The sequence below is a fragment of the Pavona decussata genome, unplaced genomic scaffold, assembly GCF_977016875.1.
Source record: "Pavona decussata unplaced genomic scaffold, jaPavDecu1.1 SCAFFOLD_6, whole genome shotgun sequence".
NCBI classification, from domain to species: domain Eukaryota; kingdom Metazoa; phylum Cnidaria; class Anthozoa; order Scleractinia; family Agariciidae; genus Pavona; species Pavona decussata.
The window spans coordinates 5,351,032-5,374,402 of NW_028145430.1; the positions used below are offsets into that span (position 1 = coordinate 5,351,032).

The following is a 23,371-nucleotide window of genomic DNA, read 5'->3' on the forward strand; positions in this document are numbered from 1 at the left end:
TACATTAACTGAGTAATCTTTTGAAGCTCGGTAATTGTCTATGTCTGTAGCCACTCCTTTCTGAAACGAGGCGTCACTTTAGCCAATTCTTTGCGAGGGTCAACCAGTTGGGCTTGTCCAGCGGAGTTTTCTGCCAGGGCTCAGGGAGCTATTTGTCACTTTAACGTTCATCGACAGTCAGCCAAGCGTCGTCAATGCTTTTCCTCAATTTGTTTGACAAGTTTAACGTCCTCTTTTTTTTCCCTTTTCAACTCATTTCTTAGGTCATAAATTTCTTCGTGTAGTTTGCTGTAGTCACCTCCATTTCCTTGCCAAGGTTTGTGATTTAGGACTTCAAGCTGTCATAGGTTTCTGATTCTTCCATCGTCTTTACTTCCTTCGCTTCTGTTTGTGCCTCAGTAGAGCTCGAACTTTAATTTCGCTGTCTTCTTTTTGCCTTGGACATTCCTTGCTGCCTTTCTATCGTAAGATAAGCGAAACTGTAATGCGGGACAATTGGTCTGCTCTCGTCCATGGTCTGGTGTCTTCAACTGAGTTAGCTCGTGAACCCTGCGAGCAGTCTAGGAAGATCGAAGGGATCTCTGCTCTCATGGTAGTGTATTCTATAGCAAAGAATCCGGCTTGTACTGTATCATTCCAATGGTTACGATCTCAAAATAACATTTACAACCCCTTGCGAACAGTATATTCTTACTCATGGCTGCTAATAGCAGCGAATCGTTCATTAGGAAAGTTTTTTTTTTCAGTCTAATCCTGATTGACTTCAGGTGATCATAATAAAGTCATCTTCTAATAATAGATGACAGAAGCGGAAAGTCAAGAGGGGTAAGAAGAAAATTAATCTTTAAATGTACTAAAGGAAAACGGGCTTTTCTTTCTTTGTGATGGCTTGGAGCTGATTTGTCACGTTTTCTAAATGGCAGATTTTTATTCCGTCAGGTTTGTGCTGTTTTTAGTGATCCTGTTTTTGTTTTCAATACAGAGGAAAACTTTCCCGCATAAGAAAGCTTAAAATATTTTCAGACGTTTTTAGAGAGTTATGACTTGATTCCATGGTACATTTCTAGGCACAATTTTCCTAGTAAATTCAATTAAAAATTCAAGAGATCATGATTAGAGAATTATACTAATCATACAAAATCTCAACAGTTTTGGAGATAAATTTTGTTTTGATCTTTGTTACTGTTTTTTGGAACAAGAATGTTACGGACAGCTCATCTTCATAGATACGTCTTAATTTGTTGTCGATAAAAAATGTACACTTTGATACAACAAACCGAAGCATAGAGCGAAAGATTTGCAAAAGAAACTTAGCGAAAGTTAGTTTTCAGCTCAGTAATCATGTAGATAGTTTCAGCAGCTTAAACAAAAGCAATACGAAAATGTTCTTTTCATATAGTCCCGTGTATAGAAGATACCATTTTTCTACAAACACAGACCAAAGTGCGAGTTACTTTGCTTATTTTACATGAAAGAAACCTCACCAGCAAATATTTTCGTGGACTGAATAATAAAATGGAAAGACTTTAGGGAAGACTGAAGCTGGTTAGCTTGCTAGTGAAAAATCTTTCGGCGAAAACCTTTCGGAGGCCATCGAAAATTCGAGGCATGACACCCCAAAAACAAGGACAGAATGACCTCACCATGTGGACTTGCCCTACAAAAAGTTTTTGGGTGAGTGAGTGGTATGCCATGAATTATCAGCCCCCGCGCGCGATGTACCATGTCTAGATTTTTTGTTGGCTTTCACTTAGTGTATTAATGTGATGTTAAATTTTTTAAACTTTACAAAAGTATTTTTATAACACCAGCACTAAATGGTGGGAACTGAGGAGAGAAGAGGAGGTTTGTGGTGGAGCGCTGATCAGCTTTTCCGGTAGAGGAACTTCCACTGGCAGAGAATGTCTTCTTGCTTCAGTCTTAAGAAAAAGGAAATAAAAGATCGAACTAGTTTCGGTTTAATTAAGTTTATCTCAAGTACGCGCGCAGTGCTGACAATTAACGACATCTGGAACTTACACATTACAATCGATTCATTTACAAGCTATGGGCATATTTGAGATGAACCGAGTATGACAGACGTTATTTCTTATAAACGAATAATTGGGTAGAAACAGTTCGATTAACCAGTTATGAAATACCATGTAAGTTATGACTGAAATAAGTGAAAATGCGTATTCTCAATGGCTTTCAAACTTCATTATGAAATGGCAGAGTTTCAGGGCCGTCCTCGTAGATACTTTTTTTAGATGTTAATATTCGATTGGTCTTCAAACCAGATGAACGAGTCTACCAGAGTACGAGAATTTGCACGCAGTCACATTGGACCAGGCACCCATTCTTGTGATATCTGAACGATGTTTTTCAACTGAGAGGTTTCATCAATATCTTTTTCTGTATGAATTCGCCCACTCGTTTGTCGCAGGTTGTGTTAGCATGATTAATATTCAAAATTCAGGCCAAGCAAACCAAAGTCTCTCGCTATTGGTGGACTTCAAACTTTAGCAATTTGTTATTTATCACAGAAACAACAAAAGATTAAATCACAATACAGATGTCTGTTCCATTTCCAACGAAGCCAGCTTTGGATTTGAAGATGAGGGCTCTGCTTATAAAAGGCCGGCGACAATCTTTGAACTATCAGGTAATTCAACATTTCTGTGCTTGCTGATGTTGTTTTTGTTGTAGCATGTATGTTAAAGCGTTGCTCTGCGTCAAACTGGAATGTCCCACCCTCCTCATCCTACAAAAAAAAAAAAAAACACTCATAAATCTTCGGGAAGGTTTCGTTTTCTACGTTAAAACGTTTTACGAAAGCTTTGAGAATTCATTCCTTGTAAAGACCAAGATTTACTGTTTATGCTAAGCGCTGAAAAATTCTGTTGCACGACACAACTAATTAAGAATTTATTTGATATAAAAATATTCGGTTCGCTTTTTTCTCTCTTTCCTTTGACTTTCATCATTTATTTTCGAAAACTGGACCAGCTAGCGTCGTAATTCTACCAAGCCATATCTATTTTTTCCGTACAAATGAAGACCGTAAGCTACTTCAGCATTATAAGTTTAATGGAAATGAAATGGCCCGGTTTTGGTTATCGCCGGAACATACGGTTCAATCGGATTCTTTTCTTTTGTCTAAACATTTAATATAATTTGAAGAATCGTTTGAGGTCTATCGTTGAGTAATGGTGCAAGAAAGTCGAACATTTCGATTTCACTTGTAACAAAGAAACTAACAATATGTGGTTATAAAGTATTTATTGGAAAAAGAATCTCTTCTTTATAGAAACAAAAATACTGTATTGTTTTATTAACTAGGAAAAATAACAACATTGAGGAAACCAATTCAAGGAGTTTCCTTGGGAAGCTATTCAGTTCATTTTCAAAACGAAGTGTTTTCACTGCTAAAGAAATCGGCGACATTGGAAATCAAATTAAATCACTTTCTGATTGGATAATTTTTAACAACAGTTGTTCGCCACATGGTATCTCATAAACCAGTTGGATAAATGCATTTTTATGATAAGCCTTAAACATACCGCTCTGTTATACAAACATGTTTCAGTTTGGCTGACAAAAATTAGTCAGAAAATTTTTACATCACTGTTTGCTCAAAAACGCTGTATTTCATTGTCTATCACCGGAATCAGAAAATCGCGAAAGAGTTTGCATAAATTGACAAATTATCCTCCACCAGAAGGGATAACAAGGCCATAACAGAACAAAAATTAAAAACAAAAGATTAATAAACACAATATCTGTGGGGAAGAAGTTACATTGCTGAAGTTTCTGGTGAATGACCTCTTATATTGTCATGTAGCTAGCTGTTATTGTTCCCAGGATTTTTTTTAATTAATATAACCAGACCAGGAAAACGTTTTGCCTTTAGCAGAATGCTGAATTCTGACAAAGGAAATCATGCGATATCATTTTCTGTTATCTTGAGGTCGCTTTCATCCTATACAGAGAAATTCCCAGAAATCCTGTAAGGACGCCAAGGAAGAATTAAACCGATCAATTCTGGGCGATTAGTCTTTTTCTCCAATCGAAAAGGGAGTGATTGTTCGGCGGGGAGGGGATATGGAATTTCAAGGTTCCCTTTCTATGAGGCTCTCTAAAAGTAGCTAAGGAGAAGGAACAACAAAATATCGGATTTATTCATGAGAGAACTATGGGAACTCCACTGACGAGTAACACAGATACCAGCAAAGGTCAGCATATCGGCTAGAAGTGCAGGGGGTTGTTTTAAGTCACACAGAAACGTGTCTTTTACTATAAAGAAGTCATGTGAACTAGTGAGATTAGGACCGACAAGGGAGGGAGTGATCATTTGAGAATGCGAATATTTTAAATATGATTATTCAAAGGGAGTAATTATTCGAAGGTGGAAATACAATAAATTAGGAAGGAATGGGTTTCAGTGTTAAACGCTATAACATTGTCAGGTGTTTTTACAGCAATGCAGGGGCATGTTGTGTGCACGAGAGACTGGAACTCCGCCCTAAATGGTCATGCCACTCCAGTCATGCAACACTGCACAGTATTAAACACCATAATCACTCCATTCATGACAATTACATTTCGTGAGATAATGGAATTTGCATTATACTTCTTTAACGCACGCAAAGCAGTTGAAGGTTGTCAAGCAAGGCACGCTAAACGGGTTTATGACTTTCCAAAATGATACACACGTCTCTTATAATTGGATATTTGCACGTCTTAATAGAATAAAAGAAGTTCTGTGGCAATGCTTGCGTGCTGACTCACTCATGCGTGCCGCTAATTGTTCTTACTGCAAAATTAAACTGAATGGCTTTAGGAGGATCTGGGTATTATTCATTTACAATTTAGATCCTGGACTTTTGATGGTAAAAGTTCCCTTCACTAGTGTTATTAGTCAGTTGACTGTTAACAACTGAGACCTCATTCGGTGACACCATTAAGCACATTCGACCAATTTTAACTCGCACAAATGTATTTCTCCACAGATTTGAGAACAAGTGGTTCGGCATAGCTACCACATTAAATAGCTTTAATCTGGAAACTACATGACAAAAACAATTCCAAATGGTTCTTCCCGGAGGTAAGGTTTAATTCAATTCAATCTGCTTACACATTAAAGGAAGATAACATATAAGGGCACTTAACTAAATTCCCAAACCAATAACTGTGAACAGGGCTCACTGTACCCTCAGCTGTGTTACGCATAGCGGGCAAATCTCTTCATGGGTCAACCTATTCAGTTTCATACGGTAGTGCTATTGATGAGTATGGTGGGAGAGATAAACGGGCTGCCTCACTCATGACGCGGTTCTGTAGCTGAGCTGTTTATTCAGGATGCCGAACCAAGTTTAACTTGTTCGCAAACATTTTTCCATGAGTTGTATGATGTTGAAACCTGGAAGTTACTTCTCGTTAAATACAACTGGTAAAAAGTCTGCGGATAAGGCAAATCAAACAAATTTCAGTCGTTTGGAAGCCGTGTATTGTCGATTATTCCCAAACCTGCCTTGTAAGTAGCCAAAATGAATAAAAACCTCAATTTAGTCACCACTCTGTTCCTTTCTCAGCAACATACGAGAAAAAATATTTTCGTGCATACAAATAAATCTCTGCGTTTTGTTGATGCGAGGTGCTCATTCAAGCAAGCTGAATATCTTTTGAATGAAGACAGTCCCTCTTACGGCTTTAAAATTTTGACATTGTGCTACTGAAGCAAATATTGAAAAAACAGAGGAAGAGGAGGAAGGAAAGCGGGGGCGAGAGCTGGTCCAATAGATTAAAGTTCGTCTTGACATCACGTGACCTTAAAACTGTGGTTTGGTGAAGCTTTCCTCGAGAATATGGAAATCGTCATTTAATTTCAGAAAAGTTTTTCTTCTTTTGTTCCATCAATGAAAATTCACGAATAGAATTGAAACCAATTAGTATTAGTTAACCAAAAATTGAGCGCAAGAGGTGGCTAAGTGATGTTTGAACCAATAAAAACCTTGAAGGTAACGTTGTTATCGACGACTGACAAAAAGGTTCTTAGAAAAAAGACAAAAATATGAATACTGTAAGATTAAAAGTTTTTAAAGCGTTTGAAGAAATCGAAAGCCGATTCCTTTTATTTTAAAAATCCGCTGACTTGCAGTGGAAGCATATATTCTCATTTGACTTGAATTCTCTGTAACCACCTGGCCTTGTTTTGATTCTTGTGATCACACGCTTCAAAATAAATAATTCATAACCTTTGATCAAAGAACCTAATGACAGCGTTTCCCAATCTTCTGTCGCGGGGCGTAACATTTTAGCAACATGTCGAAACCTTAACCCAGTTTTTCTCTATTCCTCGGCCGCTTTTCGAAGGCCAACATGGGATGTATGTGCCGTCGAATGTTTCCTTATAACTGCGTGTACGTTTAGTTCAAGACTGTTTCATTAATTGTCTCTTTCATGTTCTTGTTTCAGTGCCAACCCCAGCCATCGTGTTTATGGCGGTCATTGGCGGCTGTTGCCTTCTCTTACTGGTTTTATACCAGTGCTTGAAGGCTGGAATGTTTTTTAAAACCGAGCCACCGGCCGATTCACCGGAGGAGAAAGGTGGTTACGCGGAACTCGGCGAAGCGTATGGCACCGAAACAGATGATGATTACGTTGGGCCATCTTCGAAAGCAACAAGCCGAAGAAGTAGCTTTAATACAAGTGGGAGCAAGTCGGATGGTGAGCTTGCTTTGGGTGATAGCGCTTCGGTGTACGGTTATGGCAAATACTCGGACGGGGAATATAGTCCTGCTGGCGCAAGGCGCGCTCTGTCTGCTTATGGGGAAGCGGCAATTGACATCGGCCAAGAGGAATTTCTCTCAACTGCGGGGAGACTGCAAGTGTCAGCAAGCTATGCCCCGACAGCAGAAAAATTAGCGGTAACTGTACTCCGCGCCGAGGATGTACCGACAAAGCACAGAGGAGGTGCAGCCAGTGTCCAAGTTCGCGTTGTACTGCTCCCGGCAAAGAAGCAACGTTTTAAAACAAAAGCAAAACCATCAACAAACCCTAACTTTCACGAAACGTTTACATTCAGTCGAGTTCCTCAAAGCGATTTGCATGAAAGTGGACTGAGGTTTAGATTGTATGGTCACGAGAAACTGACTCGGGATAAATTGCTAGGTGAAATGACTATCAGTCTGACAGAATTTGACCTGGAAGGTGACGGAGAAGCATTGTGGCGAACTCTCACTCCAAGAAATGCCCTTAGCGTAAGTAGAAAATTTTAAATGTATGAAAACATTTGCAATTTGTTTACTTGTATCGTTTGCGCTTTTTTAAAGTGAATTTCTTGAAAAGGACTCTTTATTTTAACCGACCAAAAAATATTTTTTTCGTCACTGGTTACTTGCCCAAGGGTCTGAAACATAAGCTACGCAGTGGCCGAGGAATAAATGGGTTCATCATTCTCCGATGGAGAGATTTTATCTGGTAGATTCAGTAATCGCTTTAATGTAATATCTATTTGTTGAGACTTATTCGGCGATTCGACACTTAGACCTGGCAGTTTTTGCCGTTGCCCGCTGTTTATTTCTTTATTTTGTCAGTAGCAAAACTTATATTGTGGTCAGCATAATTTAAAGAAGCGCTTCTAAGCATTATTGTAAAATCACACAAATACTGAAGATCGAAGCAAACTGTATGCAAATCCAAGGGATTCAATCAGGTGGAACCAATGACAAGGTGGTTTATTTTAAACATCCATTGTCCATTGTTGGTGAAATATGACGTCTGCTACAAAAGACTCAAAAGCACTCGATTCTTCAAACGTCGCGCGCTGCGTTCAACTGTTCAGCGAAATGATGATCTTTCGATAAGACAACATAAAACACTTTATAATCTCTTAGGAAAACAGCTATTTTTCAGATTGTCCGACGATTTTATTTTGTGCACTGTGTTCAAATCTTAATGGCATTATACAAAGCGCAAAACATAGATTGGAAGCATCTTCAGTTTTCATTCATTCTCATGTTATGACATTTGCTACTGCGATGGAAGTTTTTAAAAAATAGTGACTGATCATGTCTCCTACTAAATTAAACTGGATTAACGAACGGTTGACTTGCACAATATTTTGCTTCCCAGCCAGAGACCCTCATGAAGTTGTATGAACCCAAGTTTTAGTCAACTAATTTACAACATTAATGCAAGGAACAGGGATTAGAAAAATGTGGAGGTTCGTTAACGAAAACCCATGGGGTTAAAAAGAGTTTACACCTGATCTCATACTTAACAAAGACATCATGAATTTAAAATTAATCTTAGCTAGCGAACATACACCCAGGTTCAGTTCTGAAGGGGATTTGGTTTTTGTTCTGTTTTGGCTTTTTTGTATAGAGGGGGTTTATGCACCACAACTTCCCACTCACAATAGAAAGTATTACCTCACTTACAATAGAAAGTGTTACCTTATATAATACAAAACATTACCTTACTTACAATAGAAAAGTATTACCTTATATAATATAAAGCATTACCTCACAAACAATAGAAATTATTACCTCACATGTAATACAAAGTACAACTCTAATTACATCTACCCAATAACTACCAGTTTTTTTGTTATCTTATGTCTAGCGATAACACCATTAATTTCGATCTGCAATGCAGCTGGTTTGAGTTAATGAAAACATCTCATGATCCATTTCGCTCAGCAATGTTGATGTTGTTTATTGTCTGTCTTTATTGCAGGCCTCTGACTCTATGTACGATTTGTCCGACACTGGAAGCGTCAAAAGTTATGGATCATATGGTTCAGTGTCATCACTCGCAATGGCCCAGAGCGGGGCGCCTGAACTGCTGGTATCGCTCTGCTACCAATCTCTCACAGGAAGATTAACGGTGGAAGTACTAAAGGCAAGCAACCTGAGAAATGTTTCAATGCAACGTGCGCCAGGTATAAACTTTATTTAACGTATTTTACTGTTACCTACTAAAATTTACCTAATCTTTCTTTACATCACTTGAAAACAAACTAACAAGCAAACCGTAACTAGTGCCTCTTACTTAAAATTGAACAGCGGCTTAGCTTTATACTTATTATTATTTTTTTCATGCTCAGTCGTGGTAAGCGTACAAAACATACAAGGGGGTTCCTCAAGGAAGAGAAGCAAAGTATTATCTTTCTTTATGCGTGGTCTGTGAAAGAGGCATTGTTTGTATAAAAGACCACTTTTCAAACAAACGCGGTCTGCCTACCCGCCATTTGACACTGTACCATCTGCACGAAACCTCATAGTAAATGGAATTGCGCGCGCGTCAAATGGACGAAAATGCTTGTTACAGCTGTATTCGGATTCAACCTTCGAAAACATGACTTGCTTTTATTGCCATCGTTAATCACGACATCTACAGTGTCGGAATAAACTATAAGCTATCTTCCAGTCGATAGTATCCAGAATTTATTTTGCTCGAGTGATGGTTTTCTTTTGTGGCAAATATGATCCCAAGATACAATGACTGGCGTGGGCGACAAGACTTAAAACCACTGACGTAAGAAGAGTGACCGGAATAGACGCCAATGTAAAAACCGTCACTGTAGAAACCAAATGGAGCGAGAAGCATCTGTCCGGCTGCTATCTGACACACTAAGAAAATATAAACTAAACTCTTGTAACTAACTTTACTGTTCCCAATACAAACTGAATCAGTATGCGCCTCTAAATAATGTAACGCAACTACCTTCCTTTAAAATACTCGCGATTCAGTGATACATGTAATTTAACGTAATAAAACATGGCTGAAAAAAACAAGAGCTTGACAAAAACATGAAACTGAAAAAAAAATTATATAATTTATTCCTGTGTTGTGCGTGCTTTAAGCTTATGCAGTAAGCTCAAGATTTAAGTACATCTATCGCGTTATTTAAAGGTCAAATTATAAACATTAAACCCTCATTAAATAATAAATCATAAGCACCTCCATCTTATACGTAACGGACACAATTTCTCATTCACTAACAGATTCATACGTGAAAGTGACTTTGTTGTCATCATCTGGCAAGCAAGTTGCAAAAAGTAAAACTACCATTAGGAAGAGCATGGCCGATCCAGAGTACAATGAGAGTTTCATGTATGAAATATCAGAGAAAGATCTGCAGCTGGTCACTTTGACTATTGCTGTTATTGCAATATCAAAGGCGAGGAAGAAAAAGGAGATGATTGGCTGGTTTTCATTGGGAAAAAATTATAGCGGGCAAGAAGAGATCAGACACTGGAATGACATGATTCAAGAAAAAGAACAAAATATAAGTCGCTGGCACACTTTAGCAGATGCATAATCTATAAAGCAGAACATTAAACTGAAGTATTTATGACACTTTGCTGAAATTGAAATAAAGTTAGATTTAAATTGAGAGGGACTTTTTTATGGATTAAAATAGTAATTTAAGCTTAGTATTAAATCATCAATAAAGGTTTTAATTAAAAAATCATCAAAAATGATCTATAATCTTCAATACTAGACTCTGTTCAAAAGCAAAATAATGAAGGAGGTTATTTTTTTTCTACCTATAAGTTAATTTGCTAAAACAAAAAGGACTAAAAACACCTTTATCGTGAGAAATCTTTACTGCCATGCTGCCCGTGTGTGCGGCAACTCATTCTCATTGGAAACCGTCTGAAAAGACAGTTCATAAATTGTAATTTAGTGAAAATAAAAAAATTCATTCCCTACCAAATTGCCCCGAAATCATATTCTTGATTACATGGGTTTAAATGATTCTACAAGCTACTGAATCATACCGCGCCTATATTTCTGTGATCGGACAAGCCAGCCTTTTTCAGCAACGCCTCAGAAAAGCCTAAGCTAAAGATACTTCAGGACAGCTAGCTTATTACTGCTGTAATTACAGTGGAAACCGGCATAACGAACATCAGATTAAGCCATGTTCATTGGCAGGCAAATATCACGGAAACCTTGGTTATTAAATTAGAAGCAAAGACAGCAATCGTCTCTTTTTTCCAGTATAGATCACTTGTAAACAAAAATAAACTAATCTAAGCTGTTGCGCTATCCACCGGTTATATCAGGTTTTCACTGAAGGTTGGCTGTAATGTATACCTAGTTGGAAACGCCGTGTTAGATGTGTAATAAAATTGAAGTATTCTTTGATAATCTATAGTTTCTGTTTTCCTTTTATACCGGCACTAAGTGGCTTTTGAAGCCTTTCTCGAAGGGTTGTTGTTGCAAGCCAAGATACCACGCGATGGCACGCAATCTGTGAATCACCAAGTTATTTGCTTATAATGAAAGACTGAGATGCTCAGCTGTTAAGCATGCACCATTAGCGTCTTTTCAGTCGTGTCTAGTTTCAAACCAGTAAATTTAATAAATGTACAACACTGTGCTCCTTTGTTCTCGTTTACAGCCCACTAACCAATAACCATCATTTAAAGGGCTGGTAACAAACTACTTTTATAGTCAAACCCCGTGATGATGGTTCAGCATAAAAAAAACCTCGTGAAAACGTCGAGAAGGTCATAATCTAACCAGAGGTAAATCGTTATCTGCCTTGTTCAATGTATTGATTGAGGCTGTGGGTCGGCTCATATGACGAAAACTCTACTGAAGTCAAGGTCATTACCATTCACGCTGTCTTCATTGGTGTTTGCAGAATCTTACTCAATTGAAATTTATGAATAGGGATCATATGAAATGACGCCTTTCGATTATTATGCGGGCCATGATTCAGAAGTAAAAAACGACCCACGTACAGCGCCGCTCCATCCCAATCCGTATAAACATAAACAAACAATATATAAATAAATGGATGGTGAAATCACAGCTCTCAAAAATGCCTTTCAAAAAAATGCCCTTCCCCAGGCAGCTAATCGCACACACACAAAATAAAAACCTTCTCTTCATGCGAACAGAGGTACGCCCTTAGCCTCCAAGCCTCTATATTAATGAACCTCAACGTGATCAAGCGACTTAACTTGTAGGTTTCGAATCAATATAACTGAACCACATTTAACCTGAGTAACACAAACTTTCTACTGTGGTAACTGTTTTTCAGATACGTATGTGAAAGTGGCGATGTTTAATTCCATTGGACAGCAACTCTCTAAGAGCAAAACATCGATACGCCGAAGCATGTGTGACCCAGAGTACAACGAGAACTTTGTGTTCCAAATTATTGAATTTGAACTTCCGAGTGTAAGCCTCATGTTTTCCGTGGTCAACATCAAGAAAATGAGGCGGAAGGAGATCATTGGCTGGTTCTCAATGGGTCGTGATAACACAGGCGAAGATGAAGAAGCTCATTGGAAAGAAATGATTGAAGCTAAAGGCCAACCGAGGAAAAGATGGCATATACTGAGTGCCGTGGATTATTAAAATATAATATCTTCAAATTGGAAAACTCACTGTATTTTGTTATTTATTAATAAGTTATTTAATTTTATACGAAGAAATGACTTATTTAGTGTAATATTTATTTTTCAATTTAGTATTTCCATTTTTTTAAAGACAGGCTTGAAATTTTTGTTCAAGGTGGACTTCCGTTTGTTCTTAACAATGTTCTGTTCGTTATAAAAGCTTTTTGTGTTTTTTTTTTTTTTTTTATGATGATGATCATGATCATGACTGTTGGTGTTATTGTTATTATTATCATTATTATTCCTTTTTTTACTATTTATCTGTTTGTTTGTTTTTGGTGAAAATTGTGTCGTTATGAGGCGAGTGAGCAGTAAACTCACACAGTCTTAAACTGTTAGTATGGGCTGTAAAAGTCTTATACTAGACACTTCTGTATTTCTTTTTAATTATAACTGAATAAAACAGGCAAAGTAATATGCTCAGTATATTAATATACTGCAGACTACTAAGTAAAGAGGTTTTAGGTGCTGTTAAATCAGTTTTAAATGGTTCCTTTGTCGCAAATAAACGGTCTTAAATCATCTTGCTAAAACATAATACTTCCTTACAAACATTTTTTCCTTAGAACAATACAAAGAAACACCGCAAGATGAACACAAATGGAAATTATGAGAGTGTTAGACAAGAATGAAGTCAATGGGCTCCTTTCAATACGTTAAAACTAAGGTCTGTGAGCTTGACGACCAGGCTCAGAGGAATAAAACGGATTCGAACAGACATGTTCATTCATTTCTATTGTTTGTGCCCGGGGCCTCCTATCAGGCAGGCTGAATTTGAATATTTCTATTTCAAAAGGACCGAAGAGACTGACGAAGAGGACGTTTTAAATTTCGAAAAGATTTTGCGCTGTATTTTTCACTGAAATCCCAAAATAGATTGCAAAGTCATAATTCTCAACTCTCGGACGTATTCATGAATCAAAGTGAATTTGAGATTCCAGTGAATAGGTATTTGACTGAGAAAGTATTAGAAAAAGTACATAAAACAAGTCAGTATTCTCTAACATGAAACATTTAGCATATGCGTTACAGACTTGGCGAATCAGGGAACGAGATTGTGAGTCGATACGTGGTTTGAAGGAAGCTGCCTCAGACACATGCTTAAAATAGCCTGCGTGAGAATAAAAGGGAAATTTCTCCACGTACCGTTATCAATAACATAACTTGTGATGAGGAAAAACAGGGATGGCTGAGTCATTTTCTGCGAATGATGCATCAAGGAGAGGCCAAGGGCACAATGCTTTTGATACAGTGGGAGCAAGGAGAAACTGAGATGGCACTCCCAAAACCTGAAACGTTATTCACCAAACCACGTTTCGCCAAACCACGCGAAGGTGTGAGGAAAGTAAAGAGCTACTTGGATAGCAATTGTAGTAGCCGGTAAGGATAATACTGAGCCGAAAAAATATCAGAAACTAATCGTTAGAGAGAAGTAAAATCTGTAAGCGGTGAAGAGAGGCTTTGAGTGACATCCTCAAAACGAGTTTCTGTTTTTTTTTTTTTTCAGTTACCCAGTTGACACCTTACATAATTTTTGATAATTTGTTAAAACGCTTGAAAAGTCAAATTACTGCAGGATTCTGCGACTCTAAACCGCACTCAGGCTATGTACTTAAATTAGTTTTATCTGAATCTCACAAAATCTTTCCGCGCCTCATTTTTATTTATTTGATTTCTTTGTCTTAGGGGAAAGTACCACGTATATCGGCCATGAGTGCCTTTTTGATCTGTTTGGTAAAAGCCGTTAAACTGTAAAAATCGGCATCTGTCATTGATTCTGGCCTGAATGGATTACCCCGCCATGAAATGGTTGTAACCCTTCTTGGGATCATTATTCCGGCGGGGGGGGGGGGGGGGGGGAGGGGGGAATGGGGGCTATTTCTCAGTCCAAAGGAACTCTAAGGAAAGATCAAATAGAAGAAAGATTCTCGCAGTTACTACGCAACTTAAGCGAAAAGAAAGCCTGAAAAAAATTCAGGCTTGAACGGGATTCGAATCCATGACCTCTGCGATGCCGGTGCAGTGCTCTACCAACTGAGCTATCAAGCCAACTTGGAGCTCGTCATATTGTGAGTTCGTGATATACCCGTGAAGGATGAATAAATAAATGTAAATATATGAAACATATATTTTGAACTGCAGATGAAAGATCAAATAGAAGAAAGATCCTCGCAGTTACTACGCAACTTAGGCAGTTGCGAAAATGGTTCACTCTGTTGTATCAGTAGCATACAATTTACTCAGTATGTACGGTACCTTTTCCGTTTAGGTTCGCATAGGATGGCGTAGTGAAACGAGCTCAGAGCTCCGAAGGCGCGAGCCTCTAGGGGGGTGTGGGGGCATGCTCCCCCAGAAAATTTTTACTTTAAGGGCCTCGGAAATGCCATTTCCCATTTTTTCCAGGGAGAAGTTTCATAAATCAAAGCATGAAAAAACGCTTAACATTCAGTAACTTTATTTGTTAGCCTTTGGTACTACTGATATAAGTGTATATCGGACTTGTGTATTAAAAACTGTAAATGTGGCTACGGGAAAAGGGCGAGACGTCTCCCTTTACGACTGGAAAATTCGGAAACTAGATTGTCAATATCCACATTCTTGTCCTTGTGTGATGTGGAGTATTGCCAAAGAGGACAGCCTCTCCTCACTCATAGTGCTTCGAACAGGGGTTTTCAGTCTCTTCATGCCGCTAAAACTGCGTTCGGCAGCGCTGGTTGACACAAGTGTCTCGACCATCACCGTTGTGATGACTGGGTTTGAACTCCTATATTTAAATGAATAGTGCAATATTCAAAAAGTTTCTTTTCGTAAAATAGCAGCAATAATAAGAGAAAACTCTTGCATGTGAAAGTCGCTTTTTTTGGGCGCCAAAATATGTCGCACCTTGCACAACTTTTCGCCTGTTTTCTACATGTAAATCCGCTCTCGTAGGTACGGTTTTAAGTAATGTAAAATTTAGTTTAGTCTTTTATGTTAGGAGAAAATTAATAGTTTTACATCTGTAAGAGTTCGCAGACGTGCTGCTCACTATTTTCAACTTAAAAATTTGATAAGTGATGAAACACTGTCTCCTGTTTGATATATTACATAATACATGAAATTTTTTATGTACCAAATGTGCAAGTGAGCACAATCTTTTTCCAACCCTGGGCAACACAAAACTGTCAAATTACCAAGCCAGAGAGGAAGTGTTTTTAATAGTCAAACGGCATGGATATATCCCTGATTTCCTCCTCCCTCCCCCCCCCCCCAACAACCCCAGTGGAGAAACCAGGTGCATTACTGTCACTACGGTTATAGAAACAATGCTCTCCATGAGTCAGTGCACATTTTATTACGGTTCTTTTGTATATTGTGGTAGCTATCCCTGATGTTAATACAGAATAACTTGTGGTGTTGTATCCAATCTACAAATTCAAGCCACAAGAAAAATATTTATACATAGACCAATTTTGATATAAATTTCATTGAAGCTCAGAGATGAATCATTAATTTCTTTTACTTAAATACCCTAAGCCTCATAGCTAAGCTACAATTTTAATACATTGTTTCATTTCCCTTAGCCTTGTAGCCAAGTCTGAATTTTAATAAATTGTATCAAAAGAGGTCTATTGGATACAACATGAACACCAATAATTTTCTTTACATTACTTGTGGTGAAATGAATGCCTCTAACTCAAAATAATTACGTTAATTGACCACCTTGGTGACAAAAATTATTGTAGTCAAGTAAATAGAAAGAAAAGTTAATTACACCAGATGAAATCTGTATCTGATTTAAATAATAATTCAATAAACATTCATTCCATTTGTATTTTCCTTACCGATTATTAAATAACCCTTATCATTACTTTAACATACAACACCAAAGGAAACCTTTATCAAATATAAATATTGTAACAAATGATGTATTTCAATAATTATGTTGTAAGAATGTTTCCTACTGAATTTTTGAAAACAAAGTTTTACTGAAATTTACATACATTTGGTGCGGTTACACTAGACCTCTTCCCCAAAGCTCCCCTTAGGAAAATAGCTTGGGTTGGATTCAGTCTGGGTTTTGATCGATTTTATGCTTGCGGTTACATGCTAATAAATTGCCCAAGGGGAACGGTAAATCTTTAGCCAAATTTGACGAGAAACGCTGATAAAATTAATGTAAACATGAATGACATGAATCATGAAGTGTTTTCGGTAATTCTGCTGCTTTTATTACAACCTCCACCTCAAATAGATTTAGTAATTTAACAGGATTTTATTTCAAAAAGAGAATGTTGACGTCTACAACAAATACACTTTTTTCAGAGCTTGCATTTTTTCGTTTTATATTTAAGAACACGCTGACTAGTTGGGTATTTACGCGACCACAAAATTGGTTTCAGCGACCCCTGAACGATAGGGTTTTGGACCACTGGTGGAAACAGTGAGCCATGTGGTGATTGTTGTCGAGCTTGAAATGCAGTAGCGGGTACCTTATTTAGTTTTTGGTACATTTCACTTTCTCATGATTGGTTGAGTGACTTTGGGTTCTTATTAACCCATAGAAGTTACCTTGGGAACTGTGATGGGAAATTCTTTAAATTTGTTCTTTTTGACGTATCCACGCGTACTATTCTCGTGTGTGCGAGATGTTTCTTGGGGATTTTTTTGATAAAGTTTAGTGCTAACCGCATTACCCTTTTTGAGAGTTTTTTTGGCCAATTACCGTGCTTTCTTTTAGAAGAGTTTTGCGAAACCGCTTGTGAACATACATACACATGTGCAATAATTGCAATATTATGTAAGGCCAACACTATTTTGTTATTATACAGGGATATCATTAAAAGTGCTCTGTGGTTTAAAATGCTTAATTTGCCTTTTTATGGCCGTCTGTTGTTGTATACTGTAGCTGTAAAGCACTTTGAATAACAACAGTTTCCAGCAGCAAAGTACCAACAAACCACAAAGGAGCATAATCTAGAGTGACTAGCCCCATAATATTAAAATGAGTATATCCTCTGTAATCCCAAGGACACGCGTTGAACTGCCGCAATACAAGCCCGGTAACAAATTCCCAGAGATATGTCCACATGACGTATACTAAGCCACGCACCAAAAATGCAACTCTGCCATTCATGAACAGGAACATTCGCTCAACAACAAAGGAGGAGACGGCATAAATGGGGAACGACCAGACAGACGTACAGCCATGAAGCTTCCAACCATGACGATACTTCACAGAGTCGACGAAATACCACGTAGCAGTGAACATGACTTCGACAAAGAGGCCACACAAGCCGTACAAAAACAGACGTGAAGCCAGTGGAAGGTAACTTTTACCGACAACGGATTTCTTTACTTCGTTTGTCTCTTTCACCGATCTTCCTCCACTTTCGGTACAAGGGGCATCGCCGTTAAAGGCTTCGCACATATTCATGGTATTCATTCGGTCGGCAAATCAAATGATTTAGTTGAAGAATAAAATGACGAAGGACGATGTAGTACCTGCCTTGTTCCCGATCGATTGTTTACACGCCGAGTAATCCGTAGAAGCCGGATGCCGGGGAAGCCGGCTCATCTCCAAAATGGCTGCAACGCAGGCTCAGTTGGCAGTTGTCTTACCTACTTCATGTATACTACCATGTGTTGTGCCGTAAGCAGCGTGGAAGAGGTTGCCTCAAACAACTTCATATTTTGTTTTTAGTGAGTTAGCTTAGCATGAAAAAACAAAAGAAAGCTTTCAGACAGGAACTGTTAGTCAGTGAAACTAGCAGACTGGAGCTTCAAAGTAAGTATGAGTAATTGACTACACTTTCATAGTGAGATTTATGAGATCAACGTACATGCATTTATCGGTTTCTTCAACAATTGACCACTTCATGCAGGGTTTTGCCTTCTAGAGCTGTGTTAAAATACACAAAGGAAAATCCGCGTGAAACAATTGTGATTGAAAATCAAGCTGACTGCATGTTTTGGAAATCAGTCATTTCAGGTCGCTGTCTATAGAAGCTACATGTACAAGCAATTATTGCAAAAAGAATTGAGACACTGTTGTTGGGTACTTTTTAGACACTCACTATTGTATCACTTGTTTGTCCCCTCTCCCACCCCCCACCCCCCTTATCAATGTTGAACCAAATTCGCAATGACGTTCAACCAAGCAATCCTCAACATTGAAAGGGAGAGAGGGGAGGGTGAGGGATGGGGGACTTGAAGTGTATTACATTGTTCATTGGCCTTCGAGAGTGCGTTATTTGAAGGAAATAGAAAAAATGCTAAGGGTGTGTCATCCTTTTTGCAACTGCTTGTAGTCCTGTGATCTTTCTTTCTACCAAACCACCAGCAGTCACTATCTTTTGACTTTAGAACCCTGTTTCTGTTGTTAAAGTCTCAAAAATGGCAACCAAGTCAAGGCAGCCGGGTTATTTTGCAGAAAGCTAAATTCTAGTATTTTACGATAGCAATGAATGATATTATTTAGGCCTAAGCACTTCTCTATACTGTCGAGGGTTAAGTATGGATTAAACAGACAGTTGAAGAGGTGCCTGGAAAAAAGCCCTAAGTGACTTCTGATGAATTGCTTCATTCTTCTGCCAAATTGCCTTGTGTTCACTTGTGAAACAAAAGGAGAATTTGAACGTCCATCAAAAATCACTTAGGGCCTTATTCCGTGCACCCCTTCAGTTAGCCTTGTGTTGTTGTTATGGCAGACATTTCACATCATAGGACTACAGTGGAACCTTAATTATACGATATGGCAAGGGCAAAATCATATCGTTAAATCGGGATATCGTTGTAAATGAACTCCTGATTTATTAATAACTTTTGCCGGAACACAGAATGTTAATCGTTAAATCGGGAATATTGTTAGATCAATGATCTTAAAATCGCGGTTCCACTGTACTTATATTATTTTGGCATTGGACATTCTGCAAAATACCTCTGCTGATCAAGTCATGGGATATTTACCATTTTGTAATCTCTCTGTATTCTGACTGAAACTAGGATGGAAAGTCATAGGGTAATGGTTGGCTCAGAAACAATGCTGTTATGTTATTAGCCTCCCATGCAGATGTTCTACGGGGTTTGTCATGCAGCATGGGCAGGAACACGTGACGAACCCCTAAGAATGTCTGCATGGGAGGCTATTTTAAAAGTCATGGGATAGCAGCTGGTTTTGAGTCTTGTTATATATCAACCAAACAAGGTTGTTAGGTGATGGAATAATGGCTGTTTTTGAATGTTTCTGTCTACCGACTGAAATAAGACCTTTTGTACTGAACAAGGCCATTCAAATTTATTATTGGGATAATGGACATTTTTTGTCTCTTCCTCTCTACCTACCAAAATGAGCCCAGTAAGTGATGATATAACAGCCCAAATATACAGACCAAAATGAGGTTTTTAAGTCGTGATAATGGCTGCCTTCGGTAAGGTTTGTTGATTAAATTCTTACTAAAATGATTAGGTATATCAGTGACTGGGTACGGGTAGGTGCAAACTTTAAGGCCTATCTTTGGTTTGAATTTAGTGGTCTGAGGACTTTTTTGGGGTTTTAAAAATTTGAAGTGATTTTTTTGGAGGTTAAGGATTATGGTAAGGACTTTTTTTTTAGTTTGACTAAAAGCAAAATCCAGGGTTCTTATTTTTATGTAAAAAAAAAAAGACCTCTCATGGGTTACAGCAGTATGTTCTAGACTTTTGGACTTTTTGGAGTCTAGCAATTTGACTCATTTACACCCTGTTGTCACTAAGAAAACTGAGTATCCTCCCCCTGGGTTTTGGGTTTCTAGTCAAAATGGCCGGTTACTAGATTGTCAAAATTTGTAGCCTTGAAACCCATGATCAAAATTTTGGCGATTGTGGTTGAAAACAATAAAATGTGATGATCTTTAGCAGTGATTCATAATCTTGCTGGCAATTTTGTATTTGCAGGTGAAAAAACAAACTACTTGTAACAAACTGTAATATTTCCCAGAAGTAAAAAACTTTGGGTTATATAAGGAGGGGATTGAGATCTATTTGTTTACTTCAATCTTTCACTAATGATGAGTTTATTTGCTTTCTACATACATTAACATAGCACTAGGTTCATGATTTATGTTTGTTTTTTCTACTTGTTGCCAGGAATGTCTGAATCAGGAGATTTGGTTGAGGTGTCAGTACTTTTTTCCCAATGTTTGAAAGAGGATCACAGTGTCAAGCAATGCACCTTGCTAAAAAAGGTATTAATGGTGATTCTAAAGTGTAAAATTAATTATGCTTAATTATTTGACCAGTGGTAAAACCATTAGTTTACTGGCACCAGTCCTTTGAAGTGCAGTGAAAAAAATGTCCAAAAATGGAAGGTATTGGGTATTTTCTTGTGAAGAAGAAAATAATGTTCTTATTTATTAAATAGCGAAGTGCGGTAAGTTGTCAAAAACATATTTAATAAATGAATAGACATTGATAATGAAGGTAATGGATTCAAACAAAATTAGCAGTTTCCTTGAAAAAAAAAATGTTTAACCAAAGAATTTAAATGCCTATATAGATGTAGCTGCCTTTTTTGCAGAGTCTAAATTTATTGTTACTTTGTGGAAGTCTCCTGTAAGGTAACTTCTCATGGTGTACTGTATATTTAGGCTGGAATCCTTCTTCAAGCTACAGACTACAGCAGTCAAGGAATACCATCCAGTGACTTATACAAATGTCTGACCTTTCTGGCTGAAATGTTTGTGGCATGTGACATAAAAAATCCTTCCAGGAGAATTGTGGCAAGGTATTTTAAGTAACATAAACCGTAAGAGCCTTAACCATTAGTATGGGATGAAGCTATTATACATTTACAGTTGAACCAGTCTTGAGAATGAAGTGTCATTCAGTAAGTGACACGGGAATACTCGGAAAAAAAATCTCAGTGCTCCTATCGTGAGTCAAACCTAAGACCTTCGGATTACTAGTTTGGATGCTCTACCACTGAGCTACAGGAGACTCGTGGGAGCTAAGGCCATCAAACTAGGTTCATGGGACAAACGTCCTGCATACTGCTAGGATTGGAATGTCATGTGTGGCATACGCGCAATGGAATAAATGTGATGGAATATTTCCAAGCCTGGTGAATAAATGAGTCAGAAATGATGTATTCAGTAATTATCTTCTTTTGGTACAGTATCTTTGACAGTCTGCCTAAATGCTGGTCTTCTGATGTTTTATGTACTGTGGTCCTAAACAAGATTTCAAAGGACATCATAAATCTGGTAAGAGTGATGGAGATGGCATTAGTCCAAAAACTACAATAGGCTAGACTTATTTTTATGTGCTCCTTACATTTGAAGATAATAACTAAGTCTTAATTCAGTCCATAATCAGCATGCTATTACTACTGTTAGTAACTCGCTGTCGCATCTTTATACGATAGTGCAAAATATAGACTCTGCTAATGTTATGTTGATGCACAAGTTCATGGTTTTGGCATTTTGTCAATCAGCCTGTTTTGGATGTCACAGCGCATATTAATTGATTAATTAATTAATTAATTAATTTATGTTAGACAGGCTGTCTCCACCTTAATAGTTACAGAACAGTTAGAAATTTTTTTTGTGAAAAGAAAGAAAGAAAGAAGTGGGGTAATTGTTTCAAATGTGTAAACTCATCATGCTCAAGACTGTTTTCACTCATGAATATGACTTAAGCATTGAAATAAAATTGTTGGTTTCTTGGGAAATCAGTGTTCAGTAATTAAATTAAATGTCATGAAATTTTTGCACTGTAGATCGGCTAACAATTCAGCCATAAAATCTGGTCTATTGTTCTCACTTGATCCTTTGTCCTAATATCAAAAATTATACTCATAAATATTATGTTTCATTGTAGGCATAAGGTGAATGACAGGACAAGAGTTCAGTTCTTAACATGACATAGATCAAAGATGTTTGTTATTCAAAGAACAATTTAATCAGGCTTGATGCAAAAAAGCACAACTTTTAATATTCACTGAGAATTCCATTCTTTGAAAAGTTGAAATGATGCTTTGTACATGTATCTGATATTTTACAATAATTGTAACATTATTGAAACATTAACTTACCGTGTGCAATGTCATTACCATAGCAACAAATTATTGGCACAAAGTAATGTACCCTGTAGTCACGCATGCAATATCTGCAAAATCTGGTCGCTCAAAATGTGTTACTTTCAATCTTCAGATTTCTGAGAATAGATCATTTAAGTGAATACAAATAGATTTTAGCTGTTTAAATAGGCAGTTCATGAAAAAGTGATTAGAATTTTCTGAATGACATTAAGATTTTACTGATAAAAAATGGAAAATTTAGAAAATGAGAGTTTAGCAGCAACCAATTCTAAAAAAAAAAAAAAAAACATTAAGCCAATTAGGTTTTCTTGGTTAAACCAGAAAACTGAAATGTACACTGAAATGCTTGAAAATGAAGAATGATGCTCTTTTATAAAATTGTAGGGAAAAGATGAATCTCTTAGACATGAGGTAGACATGATATCTGATATGTTGCAGTATTTTACACTTGGTAAGTACAATAATATTAATACTGAAGAATGTCTTGTATTCTGTGTATTATTAATAACCATTTGGAAATTATAATAATGACAATGTGCGAAATTACAGACCTATACACTGTCAGTAGTAGCAGCCAAGGGACATAACAAAATTAATGCCAGTGAAATTAGGAAACTACATGAATATTATTGTAAGTTTGATTTTGAAGCAGTTTTATGGCTTTGTAATGTGTTCAATATCTAGTTTTGAGAAAATACAAAACTATAAAAATTTTGTATTGGGTGGAGTCACAAAGACTTCACATAATTAATGGACTCTGTAAACTCTGTAAAATGGACTCTACAATTTTTGTGATCCTATGGTATCAGTTATTAAAATATTATTTTGGTAAATTTCTGCCTTCTTTTGGTTTTGTTTAGGATCAGATGTGCTTCTTTGCAATGGACATTTTGGTAATAAACATTTT

General features: G+C 37.3%; 3 protein-coding genes across 7 annotated transcripts in view; 2 read left to right on the forward strand and 1 right to left on the reverse strand.

Annotated features, from left to right (window-relative positions):
- The first annotated feature begins 2,533 nt into the window (after positions 1 to 2,533).
- Positions 2,534 to 12,824, forward strand: LOC146489356 (synaptotagmin-16-like). Of its 4 annotated transcripts, none has more exons than XM_085108338.1 (5): positions 2,534 to 2,644; positions 4,992 to 5,086; positions 6,457 to 7,241; positions 8,722 to 8,926; positions 9,993 to 11,149. In XM_085108338.1, the coding sequence occupies exons 2-5, from the start codon at positions 5,071 to 5,073 to the stop codon at positions 10,307 to 10,309; spliced, it is 1,323 nt and encodes a 440-aa protein (XP_084964464.1). In that variant the 5' UTR covers positions 2,534 to 2,644; positions 4,992 to 5,070; the 3' UTR covers positions 10,310 to 11,149. The 4 variants fall into 4 exon arrangements, with proteins under 4 accessions (XP_084964464.1, XP_084964457.1, XP_084964472.1 ...); XM_085108331.1 differs by lacking the exon at positions 9,993 to 11,149 and adding an exon at positions 12,047 to 12,824 and having other exon boundaries at positions 2,542 to 2,644; XM_085108346.1 differs by lacking the exons at positions 2,534 to 2,644; positions 4,992 to 5,086; positions 9,993 to 11,149 and adding exons at positions 6,225 to 6,367; positions 12,047 to 12,824.
- Positions 12,825 to 17,253: 4,429 nt separating this feature from the next.
- LOC146489357 (transmembrane protein 229B-like) lies at positions 17,254 to 17,823 on the reverse strand. The gene has a single exon (XM_085110591.1). It carries the CDS (start codon positions 17,821 to 17,823, stop codon positions 17,254 to 17,256), a length of 570 nt encoding a protein of 189 aa, XP_084966717.1.
- Positions 17,824 to 18,031: 208 nt separating this feature from the next.
- Positions 18,032 to 23,371, forward strand: part of LOC146489358 (tRNA (32-2'-O)-methyltransferase regulator THADA-like) — a 38,377-nt gene continuing 33,037 nt past the window's right edge. For both annotated transcript variants that reach the window (XM_085108387.1, XM_085108394.1), the window contains exons 1-6: positions 18,032 to 18,174; positions 20,514 to 20,611; positions 21,014 to 21,150; positions 21,541 to 21,628; positions 22,849 to 22,915; positions 23,325 to 23,357. In XM_085108387.1, the coding sequence (XP_084964513.1) occupies positions 18,105 to 18,174; positions 20,514 to 20,611; positions 21,014 to 21,150; positions 21,541 to 21,628; positions 22,849 to 22,915; positions 23,325 to 23,357 (493 nt within the window). In that variant the 5' untranslated portion in view covers positions 18,032 to 18,104. The remainder of the gene's footprint in view (positions 18,175 to 20,513; positions 20,612 to 21,013; positions 21,151 to 21,540; positions 21,629 to 22,848; positions 22,916 to 23,324; positions 23,358 to 23,371) is intronic.

Excerpts from the sequence above, each read along its gene's own strand:
- LOC146489356 (XM_085108331.1), top strand. Across the intron at positions 7,242-8,721 it reads CTCCAAGAAATGCCCTTAGC|GCCTCTGACTCTATGTACGA; the intron begins GTAAGTAGAAAA and ends TCTTTATTGCAG. Across the intron at positions 8,927-12,046 it reads TTCAATGCAACGTGCGCCAG|ATACGTATGTGAAAGTGGCG; the intron begins GTATAAACTTTA and ends ACTGTTTTTCAG.
- LOC146489357 (XM_085110591.1), bottom strand. The coding sequence starts at position 17,823 with ATGAATATGTGCGAAGCCTTTAACGGCGATGCCCCTTGTACCGAAAGT.